Genomic DNA, 18,450 nt, shown 5'->3' with positions numbered 1-18,450 from the left:
CCTCCCCCATCTGTCAAAACGAAGGGGGAAGGGGGCAGGAGATCGGGAAGGCTCAGGAGTCACAGGCAGGTGGCGCACCGCTGCCCAGTTTCTTAAAAACTCTGCGCATTTATGTTTCACAGGATGCAAAAGAAGAGCTTTGCACCTTTATACAATATGCATGTGTGCTTGGGCCCAGGGTCTTTTCCTCAGCATCCCCACTACTGACTGACTCCCTGTTGCTGCTCAGCTTCCAAAAAAAGAAAAGTGTCCCCAGATTCACTGAAAAAAAATATGGTAACCATAATATAGATGATTTCACTGAGCTCTCTCTCCGTGGAAGGAAAAAGAGAGTGGGATATGTATGTGGAGAGACCCCCCCTACACAAAGAAAAGGCTGTTAAAATGCGGCCCATAGAACAGCCTGCCGCCGGCAGCTCCCTCTTCTGCCAATAATGTGTCCGTCTTCTTAACATCTACAAATTAATTTTGACTTAGCCAAGCAGGGGACCTACTTTCAACCCTCAATTTCAAAATCATGGAAGCTTTATAAAGTCGTTTTCCACCTGCATCTCTTTCTGAGCATTCCAGCCCCTTTATCCTGCATAAAGGATGCTGGTCGGCGGGTGGGGAGTTGGGGGGGAGCCAGCATATAAAAACTTTGTTAAGCTGTCACTATCAATAGAGATTCAGGGGAGGAAAATGATTGACAAAGAAGAAACAAATTGCATCTTCAAATAAGTTTCCTTCAAACTCCTTGTTGAAAGCTATAACCTCTGATGTTAACTAAATTTAACCCATTCTGACCCTCGGAATGCCCCCTTAACCTTGCCTTTCTCCTGCTTCCTGTGGAATGCTGAAGAAAACTGGTCCAGTCGCTTGGAAAGCGTTCGCTGCTCCACACAAAGGATCAGTCTAGTTGTTAGTCTGTCAGGAGGTAGAGAATAGACGGAGAGGTCAGCACCTGTGCTGAGAAGCAGGTGACAGTGAACTGCGCAGACCATTCTAGGGGCAAGCTGTAATAGTGTCTACCCTTCCGAGAAAAAGAGAGAGAAGAAAATCCACACTGTAGTTTAGGGTATTCAAGGCAGTGAAGTTCGCGTTGGCTTTGTGAATGCGGACTTTAAACAAATTAATCTATTGCTGTTCAACTGACTGTAAAATTAGTAGATTTACTGTTGCAAAAAAGGAGAGCATTCACTTCCACTCTAATAAGGTCACGGATGTGTCCCAGGCTGGCAACAAAGCAGCCTTCAGAATCTTTGCAGCTGAACCCATCAGCTTGCAAAAGCTACAGAACAATGTCTCAGATGTACAGCGGAAAGGCCCGCACCATACAGTTGCCATGTTTAACTAGACATTTAATACACTTGCTACATTGGCAATGTTTTGTTTTTTTGATGTGGTGTTTTCTCTCTCTCATTTTTCATTCATTTGCTACCAAAAAACACACAGAGCTTGTTTTTAGAATCACCATTCAATGAAACTTCCTTTAAAAGCCTATCTTGGGCAACATTATGGTGGAATGTGCTTCTTCAGAATAGTTTTTCAAAAGTTCCAAAAAGATGTATTCCCTGCCCCCCCCCCCAGCTTTAATTCATCTTGCTGCACACGTTTTCATTATTTGCATAAACCACCAGATCAGATACAATAAACAGTTAATTTGTTCAGCTCCCACCCCCCTTGCCCCAATTGTCCAGATTAATTTGCACATTAACTTTTAAAAGCGCAAAACTTGAAACAGACAGCTGTAGGCATTGTGAGTTCCTGCATGTATGTGCAAAATTTTTGTTGGTATAACAAGAGAACAGTCCTTTAATTTGTGGTGTAGATTTATGCACCAATTTGAAGAGACTCTGGATGTGTACTTCAAAGTAACTCTTCAATTATTTTGACCTACCCATAAGCAGTAAGCAGAAAGAGGTGGTTTTTATAGTGCGGTAACTGGGGTGTGTGCACCACAACACTGCCAAAACTCCAAGGAGTCTCTCAGAGTCTCTCCAGAACCCCAGGAGCCTTTCCCAGTTCAACCTAAAGATGCTTGGAAAAGCATTTTTTAGAAAAAAGAAAACCTAACAGACAAATCCAAGTTTAAAGGGCAAAAGGTTGGTAACCTGATGTTTGAAACCTAACATGTGTTCATCAATCCAGTGTTAGCTAAATGTTTATTAAATCAATCGGTACATCACGGATATCTACACTAATCTAACAGGTTGTGCCTGCTTAAAACATATACTTAATTGTTTGAGAGCTAGTGTGGTTTAATGCTTAGAATGCTGGACTAGGAACTGGACTAACACGAGTTAAAATCTCCTCAGCTGTGAAGCTCATTGTGTACCTTTGGGCACACAATATTCTACGCAACGTGTTGTTGTGTAGAATAAGGAGGGAGAACTATGTACGCCACCTTGAGCTCCTTGCAAGAAAGGTGAGAAACAAACGTAGCAATAAATGTACTGTCACTGATAATTGTTCTAAGAATGCAAGCCCTGCAAACCCTTATTCATTAGTCATTAATTTACTTAATTTCTGTGCCGCCCTTCATCCATAGATCTCGGGTCGGTTCACAGCACAGAAAGGTTTATATGAGTCATCTTGTGGGCAAAACATCTGCGCCTACCTCATGATTCCCAAGATCAGATGTAGTTCAGTTAGATAGCTAGATGGCACCCTCTGCGTACACACGATGCTATAACAACAGGATTGGGGGAACCTTTGGCCTGCCACGTGCTTTTGCTGGACTGCAACTCCCATCAGCCCTAGCTACCAGGGCCAATGATCTGGGGTGATGGGAGTTGTAGTCCAGGCAAACTGGAAAAGCGCCTGTCTGTCCTTAGCTGTGAAACCTCGCCGCGAATGTAACATTTGCTCTGCTATTTCAGGGAGCAAAAGGAGCACCCGCCAGTGGCGCGCTCTGCCCCAGGCGCGCGCTAGGACGCAGCGCTCGGATCGAGGCACCTGCTTGGCAGTGGCGTAGCGTGGGGGGTGCAGGGGGGGCCGGCCGCACCGGGCGCAACATCTGGGGTTAGGGCAAATCCACGGGTTAGGGGGCGCAAATCCACGGGTTAGGGGGCGCAAATTACTTGCCTTGCCCCGGGTGCTGACAACCTACGCTACGCCACTGCTGCTTGGAGCTAGTCCCTTCATCCTTCCCTTCCCTTCCCCTGCTGAGCCAGCCAGGCACTCTCGGAAGACCGGCTGGGCCTTTCCCCGCCCCGCTTCCTCCGCAAGCCCTTCCTCTTCCCCTCCGACGGGTTGTTTGGCTTCCTGTCCCCCGTTCCTGGGCGCTGGAGCTGCCGACGGGCCCCGGGGGACTGACAGGTAAGCCGAGGGGCTCGCCCTGCAGGAGGCCTTTGAACTCGCGGCCGGAGTGAACGATCACCTCTCGCTCGTTGCTCCGGAGAAGGGCTGAGCCTCGAGGCGCGGCTTCGGATCGAGCCCTCTCGCCAAATGGGGACGCGCGAGAACAGGGCGCTTCTGGAGAGAGCGCAGTGCCAGAAGTCGAAACCACATCTGGGATGACGGGCAGGTCTCCCAAGTTCCAGCAGCCTTGCGTGGTACAGCGGGTTGTATGTGTATACTGTATATAAAGCCTTTTGCTGTACCCCATTAAGTTGCTAGTCAGTTTCATGAGATTCCACCCAAAATATCTGGCGTGCACACAGGGTGAAATGCACACTTTTTCAAGCACCTGATAGATGAGGGTTTGCAGAGGACCTAATGCGCTGATAGAAAGCAGGAGTGTTGACATTCACCAGTTGCTGCGATATATTATGCTCATTTGAATGAGTCTTTCTTTAATGTCCCAATGGATGTTGTTGGATTCCAACCATGGGACTTGCAGTCCAGCCACGTTCTGAGGCCCACAGCAAGTTCGCCACCACTCCACTAAAGCAAAGTTACAGAGCAAACATCACATTGCAATGCATTTTTATAAGAATTGTATGATGCACTGTTTCATGAAGTCCTTTCTTGTGTTTCCCTAAACAGCTTGCTTCACTGGATGACTCCAGAGCAGGAACTGTAAATTGCTTCTTTTCATCCTCTCCAGTTTTTTCCACTTTATAAATCTCCTGTTTTCTTTCTTTCCCACTCTCCATTGCCAAGCAATACCATGGCAGATTACTACATTTGATAGAAACAAGCACGCATAATATTGGTCAATAAAGCACCACACATAGGCAGCATGAAAAACTTTGATTTATGACCACAACCATCCTCCCTTCAGTGGAACATAATCTGGCAAAATGCAGGTGTGCAGACAGTTGGAAATGTGCAAATTTGCAAAAAATTGAAAATGATAAAAATATTGTTTTGTATCCAATGTAGGGCCTTCTCAGAGAAGACTCATTAAAATGAATGGGCATGACTTAACGGGTCCATTTGTTTCAGCAGGCCTACTCCGATTTGGGCCCACTCGTTAACCAGGCAAATGTTTCATGCATAGATATTCCGAAAGGGGTGTGTGCATTTGTAGCCCCTGCAGTCTCTACAGAGCAAATCTCCTCCCAACACATTATGCTCTGGCATTGTCATAAGGGGTGCAAGATTCTTACACACGCATGCATACATATGCACACATACACGTGTATCAAATCTGGCCGTTCATGCTTTTGCAAAAAAAATTCCACATTATTTGTCCAAAATCTTAAGCAAATTTGTTCATGCAACCTAATTACAGAGCAATCCTAGGCATGTCTGCTCAGCAGGAAACCCCACGGAGTTCAATCAGGCCTACTCTGAGGTGAGTAGGAATAGGATTGCACCCCTAGGCTGCAAAACGCTTGCCAGGAAGAATGTCCCAATTGAACTCAATGGGATGCACCTCCAATACATGCAAAGGGTTATATATTTATTAAGGCAGGGGTCAGCAAACTTTTTAAGCAGGGGTCGGTTCACTGTCCCTCAGACCTTGTGGCGGGCCGGACTGCAGGCGTGCGCACACTCTCTCCCGCTACTACAGGGTCCATCTGATAAGAAAGCGTTGTATACCCTTAAGGTATCATTCTGTTGCCTTCCACAGCAGTTCCAAGGGGGTGTGCAATTTAAAAATAAATCCTGTCATATGTTAATGAGAATGCGATGCAATACATCTGAACACAGGCAGGAATTTTAAAAAATAACATATTGTAATGAAGCAGCAGCAAAGGCCTGGGTATGTCGATATTTCTGGGCACCTTAAAACTTGTATAAAATATAATTTTACAGGTGTTTACATAGGAAAGGATATCTTGATAATTTAAGCAAGCAACTTCAGTGCATTTAAAATATTGTTTTTAGGTTTCTGGGCATACCCCCCACCCCCATGTATCCAGAATGGTTGGCTTGTGCCTAAAGAAACTATTGGATCAGGCCAGAAGGAAGGAAGTGAATCACATCACTAAGTATTTCGCCAGTTTCTTGGTGCAACCAGTAAAAAGGACTACAGCCTCGGAAACTTGGATAAAGAGGGATTCTCAAAAAGGACTTCTGCCTGTCCCTACACGAGCATTCTGTACTCATGAAGATGCCAAGGGGAACCTAAAAGCAAAGCAAAGAACCACCAGTTTCAAAAATACAATTGAAAGCGTTGGGAGGAAAATCCCCCATCGGATTATTCAGCTGATTGATGAGAATGGCGAAAACCAGGGAAACATCCACAGGGCAGATGTGATTCGAATCATGGATGAAAGAGCAGTGAAGCTTGTTCTTCTGAAAGAGAAAGCAGACCCACCAGTGTACAGACTAATGTCTGGGCAGCAGATCCTCGAAGAGCGGCTCAGACTTAGAGATAAGCAGAAAGCTAGCGCTAAAAATGGTATGTATAGCACTTATTCAGTCCATAATTCTAAGCTTTTTAAAAGATGGATTAGGCTCTAGTCCTTTGTTTTTTTGCTGCATATATTTTTTAAGAGCCAGTTTCTAAATGCATATTTATTAGCCTAGTTGGTTATCAAAATAATGGGAAATATGCTGATCTGCATCTGCTCCAGGATTTCATTCAGGGATAGCACCATTTTTTAAACAGAGATTGCAGGCTCTCGTATATTACCGCTTTAGTTCACAACTGCAGAAAGTGGAGGGGAGAGAATAAGTAGATGTTCCCAGAACCGCCACTAGGCTTTGGGGATTTTAATGCCCTACATAGCTCTTTATCATAACTACAACACTGTTGGCAGAAGGCACACTTCTTAAGACTACAAAAAAGAGCTCTCCTTAATTGCCACTTGAGCATAGATCCAAATCGCTACATCACACAAAGTCATGCTCTAAAAAGAATAAAAGCATATGCTTTGCCAGTTTATTAGCCATTTTAAAACAACAATAACTTGGGAGCAAGGAAGAGCCATGTATCTTGTTTTATACAGGGAGAGCAGGAAAAACCATTTTCTGTACATTTCCTGCCCTCTTAAGGATATTTGGGCCTCTGTAAGTAAGGAGCTACTTCATATACTTCTGCCATGTGAAATTCATGCTGCGATTCCCCCCCCCCCCCCCAAAAAAAAAACCCCATACATAATTGAATCTGAGCTAGTTTGGAACACAGCTGCTTTAAAACAAATCCTAACAATCTCTTTGCTTATCATTTCAACAGGCCCCATTCAGCAGAAGGAGATAACCTTTTCCACAGCAATTGAGCAGCATGATTTAGACACAAAAATAAAACAGATTCAGCAGTGGATTGACAAGAAGCATCATGTCCGGATTACACTGCAGCAGAAGAGGGGTGATGATGGACAGAAAAATATGGTAAGTTACAACCAAAGTTTTCATGGAGGGCCTCCCACGGTTAAGTTGGCCAGTATTGCGAACTGACCTTTAGTATGACTTACGTTTCTGCCAACACTATTTGGAGCATTTTTGGTTTTTTAGATACTTTAAAAAGATTTCAAAAAGCCAGTTCCTTCTTTCTTGCTCATAACCTTGATGAGTGAAGTGCTTTGGGGAACCTGAAACTCTACAGATGTTCTTATGACTCTCAGTAGCCATCGCCCCAGCTAGCTTGGCCAGCCATCATGAATGATGGGAGTTGTAGTCCACAATTAGAAATTTGAAGGCCTTTACATCTCTAGCCACAATGCAGCTGGAGGGCCACAGGTTTCCCATCCCTGCTTTAAAGCATGTCTAACGCCACACATTCCAGCATAAGGAATACAGGCTTACATTTTAATGTTGGCTAATTCCTGTTGAAATCAGGGTGAAGGTAAACTAATTTTGACCTCTACGAAGAGATCTGGGGTCAGGAGCTGGAGATCCCTGCCTCAGAGCCAGTACAGTGACTTTCCCCAGTGCAGTTGTCAATCAAATGAGGAAAATAAGCATGCAGAGTGAAGTGGCATCTCTCCCAATAGAACCTGCCAGAACGATAATGAGAATATCATAATGGGGGATGGGCAAGTCTCCAACCCCAATCGAGGTGCTCACCAGTGCACTAAACTAACACACAAGATGGAGGAGGCTGTGCTTCATCAGGCATTTCTAAGAGACCCAAGTCAGAATCTGTAAAATGATTGAATTTCTGCTCGCCACAAACAGTGTTCGTTGCACGTTAACTTAGTAGACGTTCCTACAGCAACAGCTTATGTCTGCTTTTTTTACACTTCAGTCAAGTCCTTTCACTAAACCTTTTTTTTTTTTTTTTTAAAAGGCTCAAGTAATACATTCATAATGCCAGTACATCTTTTACTTTTCAGCTGGCATTCTTTGGTCAGATTTTGGATACGATGCCTGGGAAAGCGACTTACCTCTCTGAGCCCCGCACTGTCAAAGAGGGAAGGAGCACGTGTGTATTGAGGCATATGTCGAACAAAGAAATCCAGGAATACAAAAGAATGGAGAAGAACAAAGGAGAAGAGAAGGAGAAGAGAAAGGACAGCACTGAACCAGAAACCCTCAAGCAGTGATTTAATATTTTTTTTATTAAAAAAAATTGAATGTCTCTCCAGTTTTCTTTACAGACCCCAGAGACTTGCCAGTAACGGCTACTTCATAAAGCCATTTTCAACTTCATATGCATGAATATATTGTCCACGTTCATCTGATACTCTAGCCAAGGGACAGTGTTTCCACAGTAGGCAACGTGGCGCTCGCTTCAGGTGTAATCAGAGTCTCATCTACAGAGGAAACATTTCTTCGACATGCTTTAGGTGGGATGAATCCACTCAGACGTGAGGCCAAACTCCGCTTAGGACGTGGCTTTTTAACCTTTGAAAGGAAAAACAGATTTGTGGTTCACAGAAGGGAATAAACATATAAACAATAAAGCTTAAAAAAAAGTAAATATACGTTTTGTGGTCAGCAATCTTGGCAGCTAACCAGTGGGAAATGAGGGTAAAGTGTTGTTGTCCACTCTTGTCTGTTTTCCTAAGTGGCAAGAAGGTTCAGGGTTTGGTTTCCATTTGCAGAAAAGAGCCCCGGATCCAGATATAAGTTCCCCCTGACTTCCCTGATAAATTTCCTTGGGCCTGGGGACTTTATTGAATGGGATTGGCGCTGGGGGTGAGGAAATCCCTGAAATTTTGGTGGAGGCCCTTTTCCCAAGTGGAAATCTTACTCATGGAAGTTGCCTCTGCCCAGTTTTCAGGGATCCCCTCAACCTTTGCCCCATATTCCCTTCAATAAGTTCCCCCCTCTTTGGGAGATTTTTCAGGACAGGGGGTGGGGTCAGGAGAATATGTTTCTGTCAGCCTCTTTTATAGCTGGCTTCTTTCTGGATCCAACTTAACAGTATTTTTGTGATATTTGCTCTGATTTTTAAATGCAGAAGTAGGTGTAAGCAGGAGGTGGCAAAGAGCAGGCACTCCTACAAGCCAGCAGGTTCAATACAAAACATCAGATCAAGCCTGTATCTCCAAGGTCCTTCAAGTCAATGTAGATATGCACCCCAGCCCCCGCCCTGTGCATATAGGTCACCTTCACAAAGAAGCTCTGATGGAAATTTCATTTAAAGTTATCACCTAATCATCAGCTCCCATTTGCCAGCCACTATGAGCTATTAACTTGCCAACAAAGGTTCATATAGTTAAAGCTATGGTTTCCCCAGTAGTGATGTATGGAAGTGAGAGCTGGACCATAAAGAAGGCTGATCGCCGAAGAATTGATACTTTTGAATTATGGTGCTGGAGGAGACTCTTGAGAGTCCCATGGACTGCAAAAAGATCAAACCTCTCCATTCTGAAGGAAATCAGCCCTGAGTGCTCACTGGAAGGACAGATCCTGAAGCTGAGGCTCCAATACTTTCTCTTCATGAGAAGAGAAGACTCCCTGGGAAAGACCCTGATGTTGGGAAAGATGGCGGGCACAAGGAGAAGGGGACGACAGACACTCTGAAAGAACTCTGACCAGTTAGGGAGAGAAGACTTACTCTTGCAGGGCATCTGTAAGGCATGCCTTAACTGGCGAAAGCCTAACAGCTCAGCCATTTTCACACTGCATGGGGCATCCAACAGGGTCAAAGTTGGTGCTGGGGAATGTGGTCTCCTCCTCCAGGCAAAGAGAACTGATGCACTTACTGTAAGGTACCTTTCCCGAGACCCACCTGGAACTAATTCTGCCTCTGTACATATCAACATGATGTTACTCCCTGGTGTAAACCTGTTGACTACAAAATACATGGGTTTGTGTCTCACATGCCCTCCAAGGGTTCAAGCTGATGTATAAGAGGGAGGTAGTGATGTATGGAAGTGAGAGCTGGACCATAAAGAAGGCTGATCGCCAAAGAATTGATGTTGGAGGAGACTCTTGAGAGTCCCATGGACTGCAAGAAGATCAAACCTCTCCATTCTGAAGGAAATCAGCCCTGAGTGCTCACTGGAAGGACAGATCCTGAAGCTGAGGCTCCAATACTTTGGCCACCTCATGAGAAGAGAAGACTCCCTGGGAAAGACCCTGATGTTGGGAAAGATGGAGGGCACAAGGAGAAGGGGACGACAGAGGACGAGATGGTTGGACAGTGTTCTCGAAGCTACGAACATGAGTTTGACCAAACTGAGGGAGGCAGTGGAAGACAGGAGTGCCTGGCGTGCTCTGGCCCATGGGGTCACGAAGAGTCGGACACGACTAAACAACAACACACAAAGAAATGGCTAATAGCAAAGTTCAAGAAACTAGTTCCATCATGTAGACCAGTTTCCCAAACATGGGTCACCCGCTCCACCCCCCTTTTGGACTACAACTCCCAATATCCCTAGCTTACAGGACCAGTGGTCAAGGGTGATGGGAATTGTCGTCCAAAAACTACAGTCCAAAGACCCAGGTTTGGTAAACACTGATGTAGACCGCCCGTGTTCACATTACCCCTGCTCAGTAATAAACCTGTCACATCCCCCACTCAGGCCCTGCAATTCAAAGTGGGTTCATACTCCTAAAACTGCATGGGGAGAGCAAACTGAAACCTTTGACTTACTTTTGAATTCAACTTCCTCTTGTCAGGGTCATGTACAACACCATGCCTTACAAGACTTTGCTGCAAAGAACAAAAATTAAAAGTTTATACATGTGCGACCAAGAGAGGAGGAAGAAAAATGTGCACGTTAAGGTTAACTTGAGAACGCCTACTTTCATGGCAAAGACTCTCCCACAGCCAGGGTGGTCGCAAGTGAACGATCTTCTTGCCTCATGAAATGAGACAATGTGGCTTTGAAGATTGAACAGGGTTGTGTACGTTCTGCCACAGCCCTCCCTTGGGCATTTAAGCACCTCTCTCTCGGCAGCGTGGATCTTCTGGTGGCACTTGAGGTAATCTTTGCGGCGGAATATTTTGCCACACACACTGCAGGTTATCGGTTCTGGAGATGAAAGAGAAAATGAAATGGGTGCGGGGGGGGGGGAGGAACCCATTGTAAAACCTGAAATAAAAGAATTTCTAAACAGGATTTAAACAGTGACACCTCTTGTTTATTCAAAGACAAGGAACAATTTACGTGCGTACTATTTTCAGCAGCAGAATATAATATCAGAGTATCACCTGCACCAGTACAATCCAGCAAGCACTCACAGCCTTCTGCTACAGCAGGCATGGGGAACCAGTTTCGTCTAGCAGGCCAGATGGAAAAGTGGGTAGACTTCTGCAGGCTATGTTTGTTGGGTGGCTGCATCTACCCATCAATCACCTGATATATCATATGACCTAAGCTGAACCCAATTCCACTGGAAAGCAGCAAGGCTTGCACTCACTGCTGAATTTAAATGACACCAAATGCAAGCCTCCCTACAAAAGGGCAGCTGCAGCTGACATTGTATGACAGGTTGGAGTGATCTTTGCCCTCTGCTGAAGCTGCCAAACTACAACTCACAGCAACCCCAGCAAGCATGGCCAAAGATGATGGGAGTTGTATTTCAGCAACATCAACGATTCCCCATTTCAGGTAACTGGCAAGTGGGTGTAGATGGCTAAAAACAACTGTGCAGGCTGAATTGGGCCCCTGGCAGGTCTGACCTGTAAGGAAAAGGTTCCCCATCCCTGTTCAACTGCTTTCTACTCACATCCATCAGCTGTACACACATACTCCTTGCACCCTACATATGAGATACTGTAGCAGAGTGGCCAAAAGTCCAGAGCTGTGGACCAAGTAGTTCCTAGTTCTAATCTTATCATTGCAATGAACACACTTGGTGGCTTTGAACAAGCTACAACCCCCCAAGTCTCAAATCCCCCATCTGTGAAAAGGAGTAATATTGACCTGCATTAGGGTTATTATAATGACTGTCAAGAGTATACATGACAGGCTTTTAACCCACTGAAGAGAGTTATGCAATTGGTGTTTGTGTATAGATATACAATTATAGCCATGCTTACAAATGCACATCTGAAACTAGTTGCACGCACAGCATATTGTATTGCTATAAAGCAAACAAAGTCAAGAAAGGATTAGTAGTAGAAGAAATTATTGCTATTTTTGAAAAAAAAAGAGTACATAATGGGCTTCCAACGTTAGAAATCGTTCAAGCTGAATCAACGTGTAAAAGTTCTGATAGTACTTACCGACATGACTTTGTCTCATATGTTTCAGAAGCTCTGACCAGGTTTTCCCAACATATGAACAGCCATCCTTTTTGCACGCATAGCCTATTATGAAAAACAGTTTATATATATATATATATATATATATATATATATATATATATATGTAAATAAATGCAAAGCCACATGCTGTAGGGCATGGATGGGGAGCTTGCAGCTTCCCAGCTCCCATCAGCCCCAGCCAATGGGCAGAGACATACAGTGGTACCTCAGGTTAAGTACTTAATTCGTTCCGGAGGTCCGTACTTAACCTGAAACTGTTCTTAACCTGAAGCACCACTTTAGCTAATGGGGCCTCCTGCTGCTGCCATGCCGCCACACGATTTCTGTTCTCATCCTGAAGCAAAGTTCTTAACCTGAAGCACTATTTCTGGGTTAGCGGAGTCTGTAACCTGAACCGTATGTAACCTGAGGTACCACTGTACTGACCGTCTTATTTACAAACCACACTCTCGTATATATCACAAGGCAGCATACAACATAAAAAGCACAGTATTAAGTAAAAACATTAACCATTTCAAACACAACAGTAAAAGGTTTTTGGCAAAGCACCTCAAGTTTGAAAGGCCTGTCTGAATAACTCAGTATTTAGGAAATCATCTAAAACCAGCAGGAATGACGACTCCTGCTGAACCTCTACTAGCAAGGAGTTCCACTGGACAAGGCCTGACACACTACAGCCTCAGCCCGTGGTAAAAGCCAGCTGAACCTCAGAGGTATGTTGGACCAATGAAAAGTGCCCTATCAGAAGATCTCAGTGGTCAAGACCGAACATAAGGAGTAAGGCAGTCCTTAATAGGATAGTGAGAGCTGTCATCCACAGCTGGAGAGCCACAGGTTATCTTTCCCCTCCTGTAGGGCATCTCATACCATGCTCTGTCTAGATCTTGCTGTCCAAGGAGAGACTAAACAAATTACCTCAATTTGAAGCTGAGTTTCTGGTACAGTAAGGGCTAGCCCCACTGCTCTTAACAGTGACTTGTATAGTATTCCTCAATGAAATGTTAACCCAGCTTGGGGTCAATGGGGAAGAGGTTTTTTACAAACCACCTTTAAGAGGAGCATCATCCCCGAAGTCAGCCCTAATGTAGGCTCAAAAAAGACTTTTTGCACACTCCTGCCCTACATATCATTTGCTATTGAAATGACACACATCCTGCACTGTGACTGATGTAAAACTAGCACACCTGCTTCCATAACTTCCAGTTTTGAGCCTTATATTTGAAGGCAAGCCATTAAACAACAGTGCTGGGTTTTACACAGCCGAAGCAAGAGGAATAATTTACCTTCGTGAATCTTCTCATGACGCTTCAGATGGGCACGCATGGAAAAGCGCATTTCGCATCCTTCGTGACTGCATCTACGTGACAAAAACAAAACACACAACACTCAAAACAAGAAATAAACATCCCAGTTCATAAACAGTGTAAGTGAAAGTGGACTTTTCCTTTACTTCCATCACTCACCCACCCCAAATTAACACGATGCTCCAAGAAAGAAGAGTTCTCTGGTTGGAAGCGCAATGTGCCACATTTTTAGGTTACATCTTCCACTTTCAAGTCCTGAATGGCAGCTAACTGATCATGACGGCTTTTGTTTTATTTTCACAGTGCCAGCATATATGATGCTTCACAGAGCTGCGTAAGAAGAGGGCCTTGTTGGAGATGGCATCCTATTTTAAGTGCCTAGTGAATACCTTTTTATTCTCCCAGGGCTTTTAATTTTAGCCTTTAATTTTGGTCTTTAGGCTCTGTTAAATAAAAACATCATCTTCATCAGGGCAACCATGTAAAATTCCTGCCTACTAGCACCCTGAAAACCTCCCTACTTATTTTCATGAAAAAACAGGAATATTCACCTACTTGAACGGCGGTTCACCAGTGTGTTCAGACTGATGAATTTTCAACTGCTGGTGTTTTTTAAAGGATTTCCCACATCCTTCAAAGTCACACTGTTTGGAAAAAATCAAGATAGTTACTGTTAGAGGCAGGCTAACGTAAAGTACTAGCATATGCTCAATTTTACATCATGCCATAAAGATCACTATGGCAAAGCTGAGGAAAGGACCCAGGACTTTTGGGGTTTAATGTAGTCACTTGATCCAGTAATGCACACTAGTATCTTACCTGCACACAGCATGCAGCAAAGCTTTGGTTAGAGTCCTCAGCCAGCACAGACTGGGCTCCCACTGCTAGCTACAAGCAAATAGCACCCTGCAAGTAAACAGGGTTTGTCCCCCTGCCATATCTGTCAATGGGTAAAAGCTGACCATGTGTATACAGATAATTGTACTGCTTAATCACAACCTAGATGCACAGGCTAAGCTCTAACATTGGTAAAAGAGTTAATAAGTCAAGCACATTTAATGAATTATTTCCTAACACTGAGCAAAGGATTATTTATAATTATTCATTTCTATACCTATTAGAAGCCTATTTGGGCAAATAAAGAAGGCCACTTACTATGTATTCCTTACAATGCTGTAAATGTTTGCGACCAATGTGTTTGTTCAAGTTTGATTTTGTTGTAAATCTCTCGTTGCAGCCCTCCACCTTGCACCTACAAATACACAAGCGTATGTTCTCCATAAAGAATATGAAAGTGCAACTGGCCTTTCCAGATGTCAGCTAATTAAAGAAACCTTAGTCAAATCATTGAATTGGCCAAATTAATTGGTTAAAGGTGCATACATTGGCTAATGAATAAAACAGTAATTGTTAAGAGGGTAAAAGGGAATACTTTACTGGTTCTCAGGGGCTGCAGGCATACGTTGCAACACACACTTAAAATCTTAGAAGAATCATTCCTTCTTGCGTAAGAAAGGAGGAAGATCTCCTAAGATGATGCACCACACATTTTTTTATAAATTAATCTTAAAAATAAACACACCAGTGCACCTTTTTAGTCAGTACAGGGTTCCCCCCCAATTGTTTTTCTCTAATAAATATATTACAGTTAACATAAGTATGTTTCTTCATCTCAGTAAAAAGAAACAACACACACAGAGGAAGGGGGGGAATAACATATCACAGTGGTGGGTAAACTGTTCCCACCTCTGGAAAGAGCCATATGCCACTCCCCTCTCAAGCTAGTCATTGGGCTGAGAGGGAAAAAATGGGTGCCAGGAAGAGAGAAAAGGGGGTTACCATTAGGAGAAAGAAAAGGGCGGTGGCTCAACGTAGGCCTCGTCTGTATTATACATTTAAAGCACTATAATACCACTTGAATAGCCATGGCTTCCCACAAAGAAACAGTTTATTAAGGGTGAAGAGTTTTTATTCAAAGGTGTATGATGCTACTTTAAATGCATATAGGGTCCTACTCTCTAGCCCCTGCTGGCTTTGGCTCTCCCAACTACAATATCCTATGTTCCAGAACCATACTTGTTTTAAAAGTTTTTCATTTCATATCCTCCACTTCACCCACAAGGCTGGAGTTTTTAATTTAGCCAAACCTCAACAAAATATGTTAATCCGATTAGTTACGCAAACATACAACTGCGAGCTTCACCCAATCCTATTCCTGTGACAGCAAACCTGCAAACTGCAGATCTTAACATCTGTTTGGATTTTTGTTGTTCTAACAGTTCCAGCACCTTCCCCACCCAAAGCCATAGTATACTTACACAAATTGCTTTTCTCCAGTGTGTGTAAGAAAATGGCGCTTAAGATGGTAGAGTCTAGTGAAGCCTTTACCACAGCCTTCATAATCGCAAACGAAAGGCAGCTGATAAGGAGAAAGACAGCTGATTTTATATCACAAATTTATTTGCTTTACTCATCATATGATACATCCTACCAATTTCCCAAAACAGTTCCTCTTGCACACCAAACACCCTATTTAGCTGATGGTGGATTTCTTTTTTAAAAAAACAAAAACTGGAAGTTTCCAGAGATTTTCTCTATGCAAATTACCCTAATTTACATAGGACAATTTTCTGATGATCAAATGTAGCATATCTATTTGACTTGCATTTGACAAAGGTTTTAAAAAAGTACCTTGAGTTAACTTTTGGTCCAATATGCCACAAGTGTTTGACCTACTGCTTCCCGTTACAGAAACTCCCCCAGTCACTGCCTAGGACCAATTTCACCCCTTTAGTAGTTAGAAGGTTGGCCAATATTCTTGAGAGATTTTCATTTGCATTTACTCAGGAGTAAGCCCCCCCTTTCATAGTTTAACTTTTATCAATACTTAATTGTTTTCTTAATGGTTGTGTCTATGTTTTTAGTGGTTATTTTGTTTTTTTATCTGTAAGCCTCCTTGAGTCCCCTCAGGGAAAAAGGAAACGTATATATATATATATATATATATATATGTGTGTGTGTGTGTGTGTGTGTGTGTATGTATGTATTTATACATATATATTAATATACTGTGTGTGTGTGTGTGTGTGTGTGTGTATGTGTATATAAAGGTAAAGGTAAAGGTACCCCTGCCCGTACGGGCCAGTCTTGACAGACTCTGGGGTTGTGCGCCCATCTCACTTAAGAGGCCAGGGGCCTGCGCTGTCCGGAGACACTTCCGGGTCATGTGGCCAGCGTGACATCGCTGCTCTGGCGAGCCAGAGCCGCACACGGAAACGCCGTTTACCTTCCCGCTGGTAAGCGGTCCCTATTTATCTACTTGCACCCGGAGGTGCTTTCGAACTGCTAGGTTGGCAGGCGCTGGGACCGAGCAGCGGGAGCGCACCCCGCCGCAGGGATTCGAACCGCCGACCTTTCGATCGGCAAGCCCTAGGCGCTGAGGCTTTAACCCACAGCGCCACCTGCGTCCCCACTATATATATATATACACAAAAAGTATATTAATGATAATCTCACGTGAGCGCTGTACACACCACTGCAGGTTTTGACAGCCACTCAAAAAAAACCTCCTGCCGCTATCCGGAAACGCGTCATCTCTAGAGAGCCCCGCCCCGAACAAGCGCGTCACCCCCGACCGGCCAATTACGGCCCGCTTCCCTTCGATTGGCTATGCGAGGGAGGCCGCGCTCCAATAGCAGCCGCTCGCGCGCCCCAAGGTTCGATTCCCTCTTGCTGCCCGTCAGCACACCTGGCCCCTCTCTTGCGGACCCGCTTTCTTCCAATAGCCGCTCTCCTTCCCCCCCCTTAGTCCCGCCCAAGTGACCTCTCCCGTGTGCCGGCACAGGTGCGCGTCCAGCTTCCAGGCCCTGTTGTAAATGGCGTCGCAGTCCGGGAAGGAGCAAATGAAGGCTTTCCTCAGGAGTGCCGGAGGCGGGCGGTGGCGAGAAGCGCTGAGCTTGCGCCTATCGGAGGAGGCGGCGGCATCTTCCTCTTCGACGGCAGACTCCTCTCCGGCCATGCTTGGAGCGGCGGCGCACCACGTGGTAGCGCTGGAGCCCCGCCCCTCCAAGCCTCGCCATCCTTAATTTGTCCCTTCCCGCCCACCGTCCTGCCACGGGGCGGGGCGGAGAAATAGCGCGCGCTGGAGTTTGGCTGGGTAGAGACGGCGGCATTCGCGTTGCGCAATACGTTCGCCCTCTGAGTGGGCGGAGTCTGTCGAATAAAAAACACAAAACTCGGGTTATTTCCCAAAAATCTTGTATTGCGCATTTATGAAATGTATATATATATCTAATAAATGTGCATTACATTTGAAGGCAAAGTTACAGGTAGGTAGCCGTGTTGGTCTGCCGTAGTCGAAATATAGTAAAATAAAATAAAAAAATTCCTTCCAGTAGTACCTTAGAGACCAACTAAGTTAGTTATTGACATGAGCTTTCGTGTGCGCATCTGAAGAAGTGCATGCACACGAAAGCTCATACCAATAACTAACTTAGTTGATCTCTAAGGTGCTACTGGAAGGAATTTTTTAAAAATTTATTTTGATTTGAAGGTGAAGAGAGCGTAAAGGACATGACACAGAGGAAAGGGATGGAAGGGAGGATTAAACTGGAGCACTTGTTCTGAAATCCAAATTTATTTTAATAGTCGGCTAGAATTTTAAAAGCTTCTGTTATAAGAATTTAAAGGTCCTAAATATAAAATAAATGTTCATAAACACAAGGCAAACACATAAGTATATAAACCATGTGTCTGAAACAGTACAGGAGAGAAATGGGAAAGCCTTCCCTTTGCCTTTGCTTACAAATCCTGTCTTAAGGGCATATTTGTGTATGAATAGAGTGAGCCTGTGACCTGGATTCAGGAAGTAAAAGTATTTACCATCATAAAAGAATGCCCGGGCTGCCCAGGTAAAGCAATCAGTGACCATTATCAGGTATCCTGGCAGACGAGTCTGATGTAGACCGCCTCCTCCTGTGATGTATGTATGTTTTTGGGGGTGGTCTTGAACTACAGGGTGGGCAGTTTCAAAAGTCTATATAGGGGCTTGCGCGCCATTGTTCTGGGTTCTCTCCTCCCTTCTGTGTGTGGTGAGTGGGGACCCTGTTGCAACAGTTAATAAAGATCAGGCTTACTAGCTGCTTTGCTTCTCAATATTCTCTG

At 44.3% G+C, this 18,450-nt stretch overlaps 2 protein-coding genes and 2 long non-coding RNA genes across 5 annotated transcripts in view; 2 read left to right on the top strand and 2 right to left on the bottom strand.

The window, feature by feature from the left end:
- Positions 1 to 3,106, bottom strand: part of LOC307215185 — a 371,333-nt gene extending 368,227 nt beyond the window's left edge. Inside the window, exons 1-2 of the long non-coding RNA XR_013838358.1 lie at positions 2,600 to 3,106; positions 807 to 906 (exon numbers count right to left, since the gene is read on the bottom strand). This is a non-coding gene — a long non-coding RNA (uncharacterized lncRNA). The remainder of the gene's footprint in view (positions 1 to 806; positions 907 to 2,599) is intronic.
- A 331-nt stretch (positions 3,107 to 3,437) lies between these two features.
- On the top strand, positions 3,438 to 7,875 carry MTIF3 (mitochondrial translational initiation factor 3). Of its 2 annotated transcripts, XM_079974066.1 has the most exons (5): positions 3,438 to 3,536; positions 4,661 to 4,723; positions 5,260 to 5,776; positions 6,554 to 6,708; positions 7,653 to 7,875. In XM_079974066.1, the coding sequence occupies exons 1-5, from the start codon at positions 3,498 to 3,500 to the stop codon at positions 7,860 to 7,862; spliced, it is 984 nt and encodes a 327-aa protein (XP_079830192.1). In that variant the 5' UTR covers positions 3,438 to 3,497; the 3' UTR covers positions 7,863 to 7,875. The 2 variants fall into 2 exon arrangements, with proteins under 2 accessions (XP_079830192.1, XP_079830193.1); XM_079974067.1 differs by lacking the exon at positions 4,661 to 4,723 and having other exon boundaries at positions 3,483 to 3,536.
- LOC307215203 lies at positions 5,783 to 6,451 on the top strand. Its single transcript, XR_013838379.1, has 2 exons — positions 5,783 to 5,903; positions 5,952 to 6,451. It is a non-coding gene; the product is annotated as an uncharacterized lncRNA (long non-coding RNA).
- GTF3A (general transcription factor IIIA) lies at positions 7,859 to 17,405 on the bottom strand. The gene is made up of 9 exons (XM_079974011.1): positions 17,111 to 17,405; positions 15,606 to 15,706; positions 14,443 to 14,539; positions 13,843 to 13,931; positions 13,267 to 13,340; positions 11,942 to 12,025; positions 10,516 to 10,745; positions 10,364 to 10,423; positions 7,859 to 8,163 (listed from the first exon to the last, which is right to left on the bottom strand). Exons 1-9 carry the CDS (start codon positions 17,303 to 17,305, stop codon positions 8,005 to 8,007), a joined length of 1,089 nt encoding a protein of 362 aa, XP_079830137.1. The 5' UTR covers positions 17,306 to 17,405; the 3' UTR covers positions 7,859 to 8,004.
- Between the last annotated feature and the right edge of the window lie 1,045 nt (positions 17,406 to 18,450).

Source organism: Podarcis cretensis, assembly GCF_951804945.1.
Source record: "Podarcis cretensis genome assembly, chromosome: 4".
In the NCBI taxonomy this organism is placed as follows: domain Eukaryota; kingdom Metazoa; phylum Chordata; class Lepidosauria; order Squamata; family Lacertidae; genus Podarcis; species Podarcis cretensis.
This window is presented reverse-complemented; position numbering and strand designations above follow the sequence as displayed.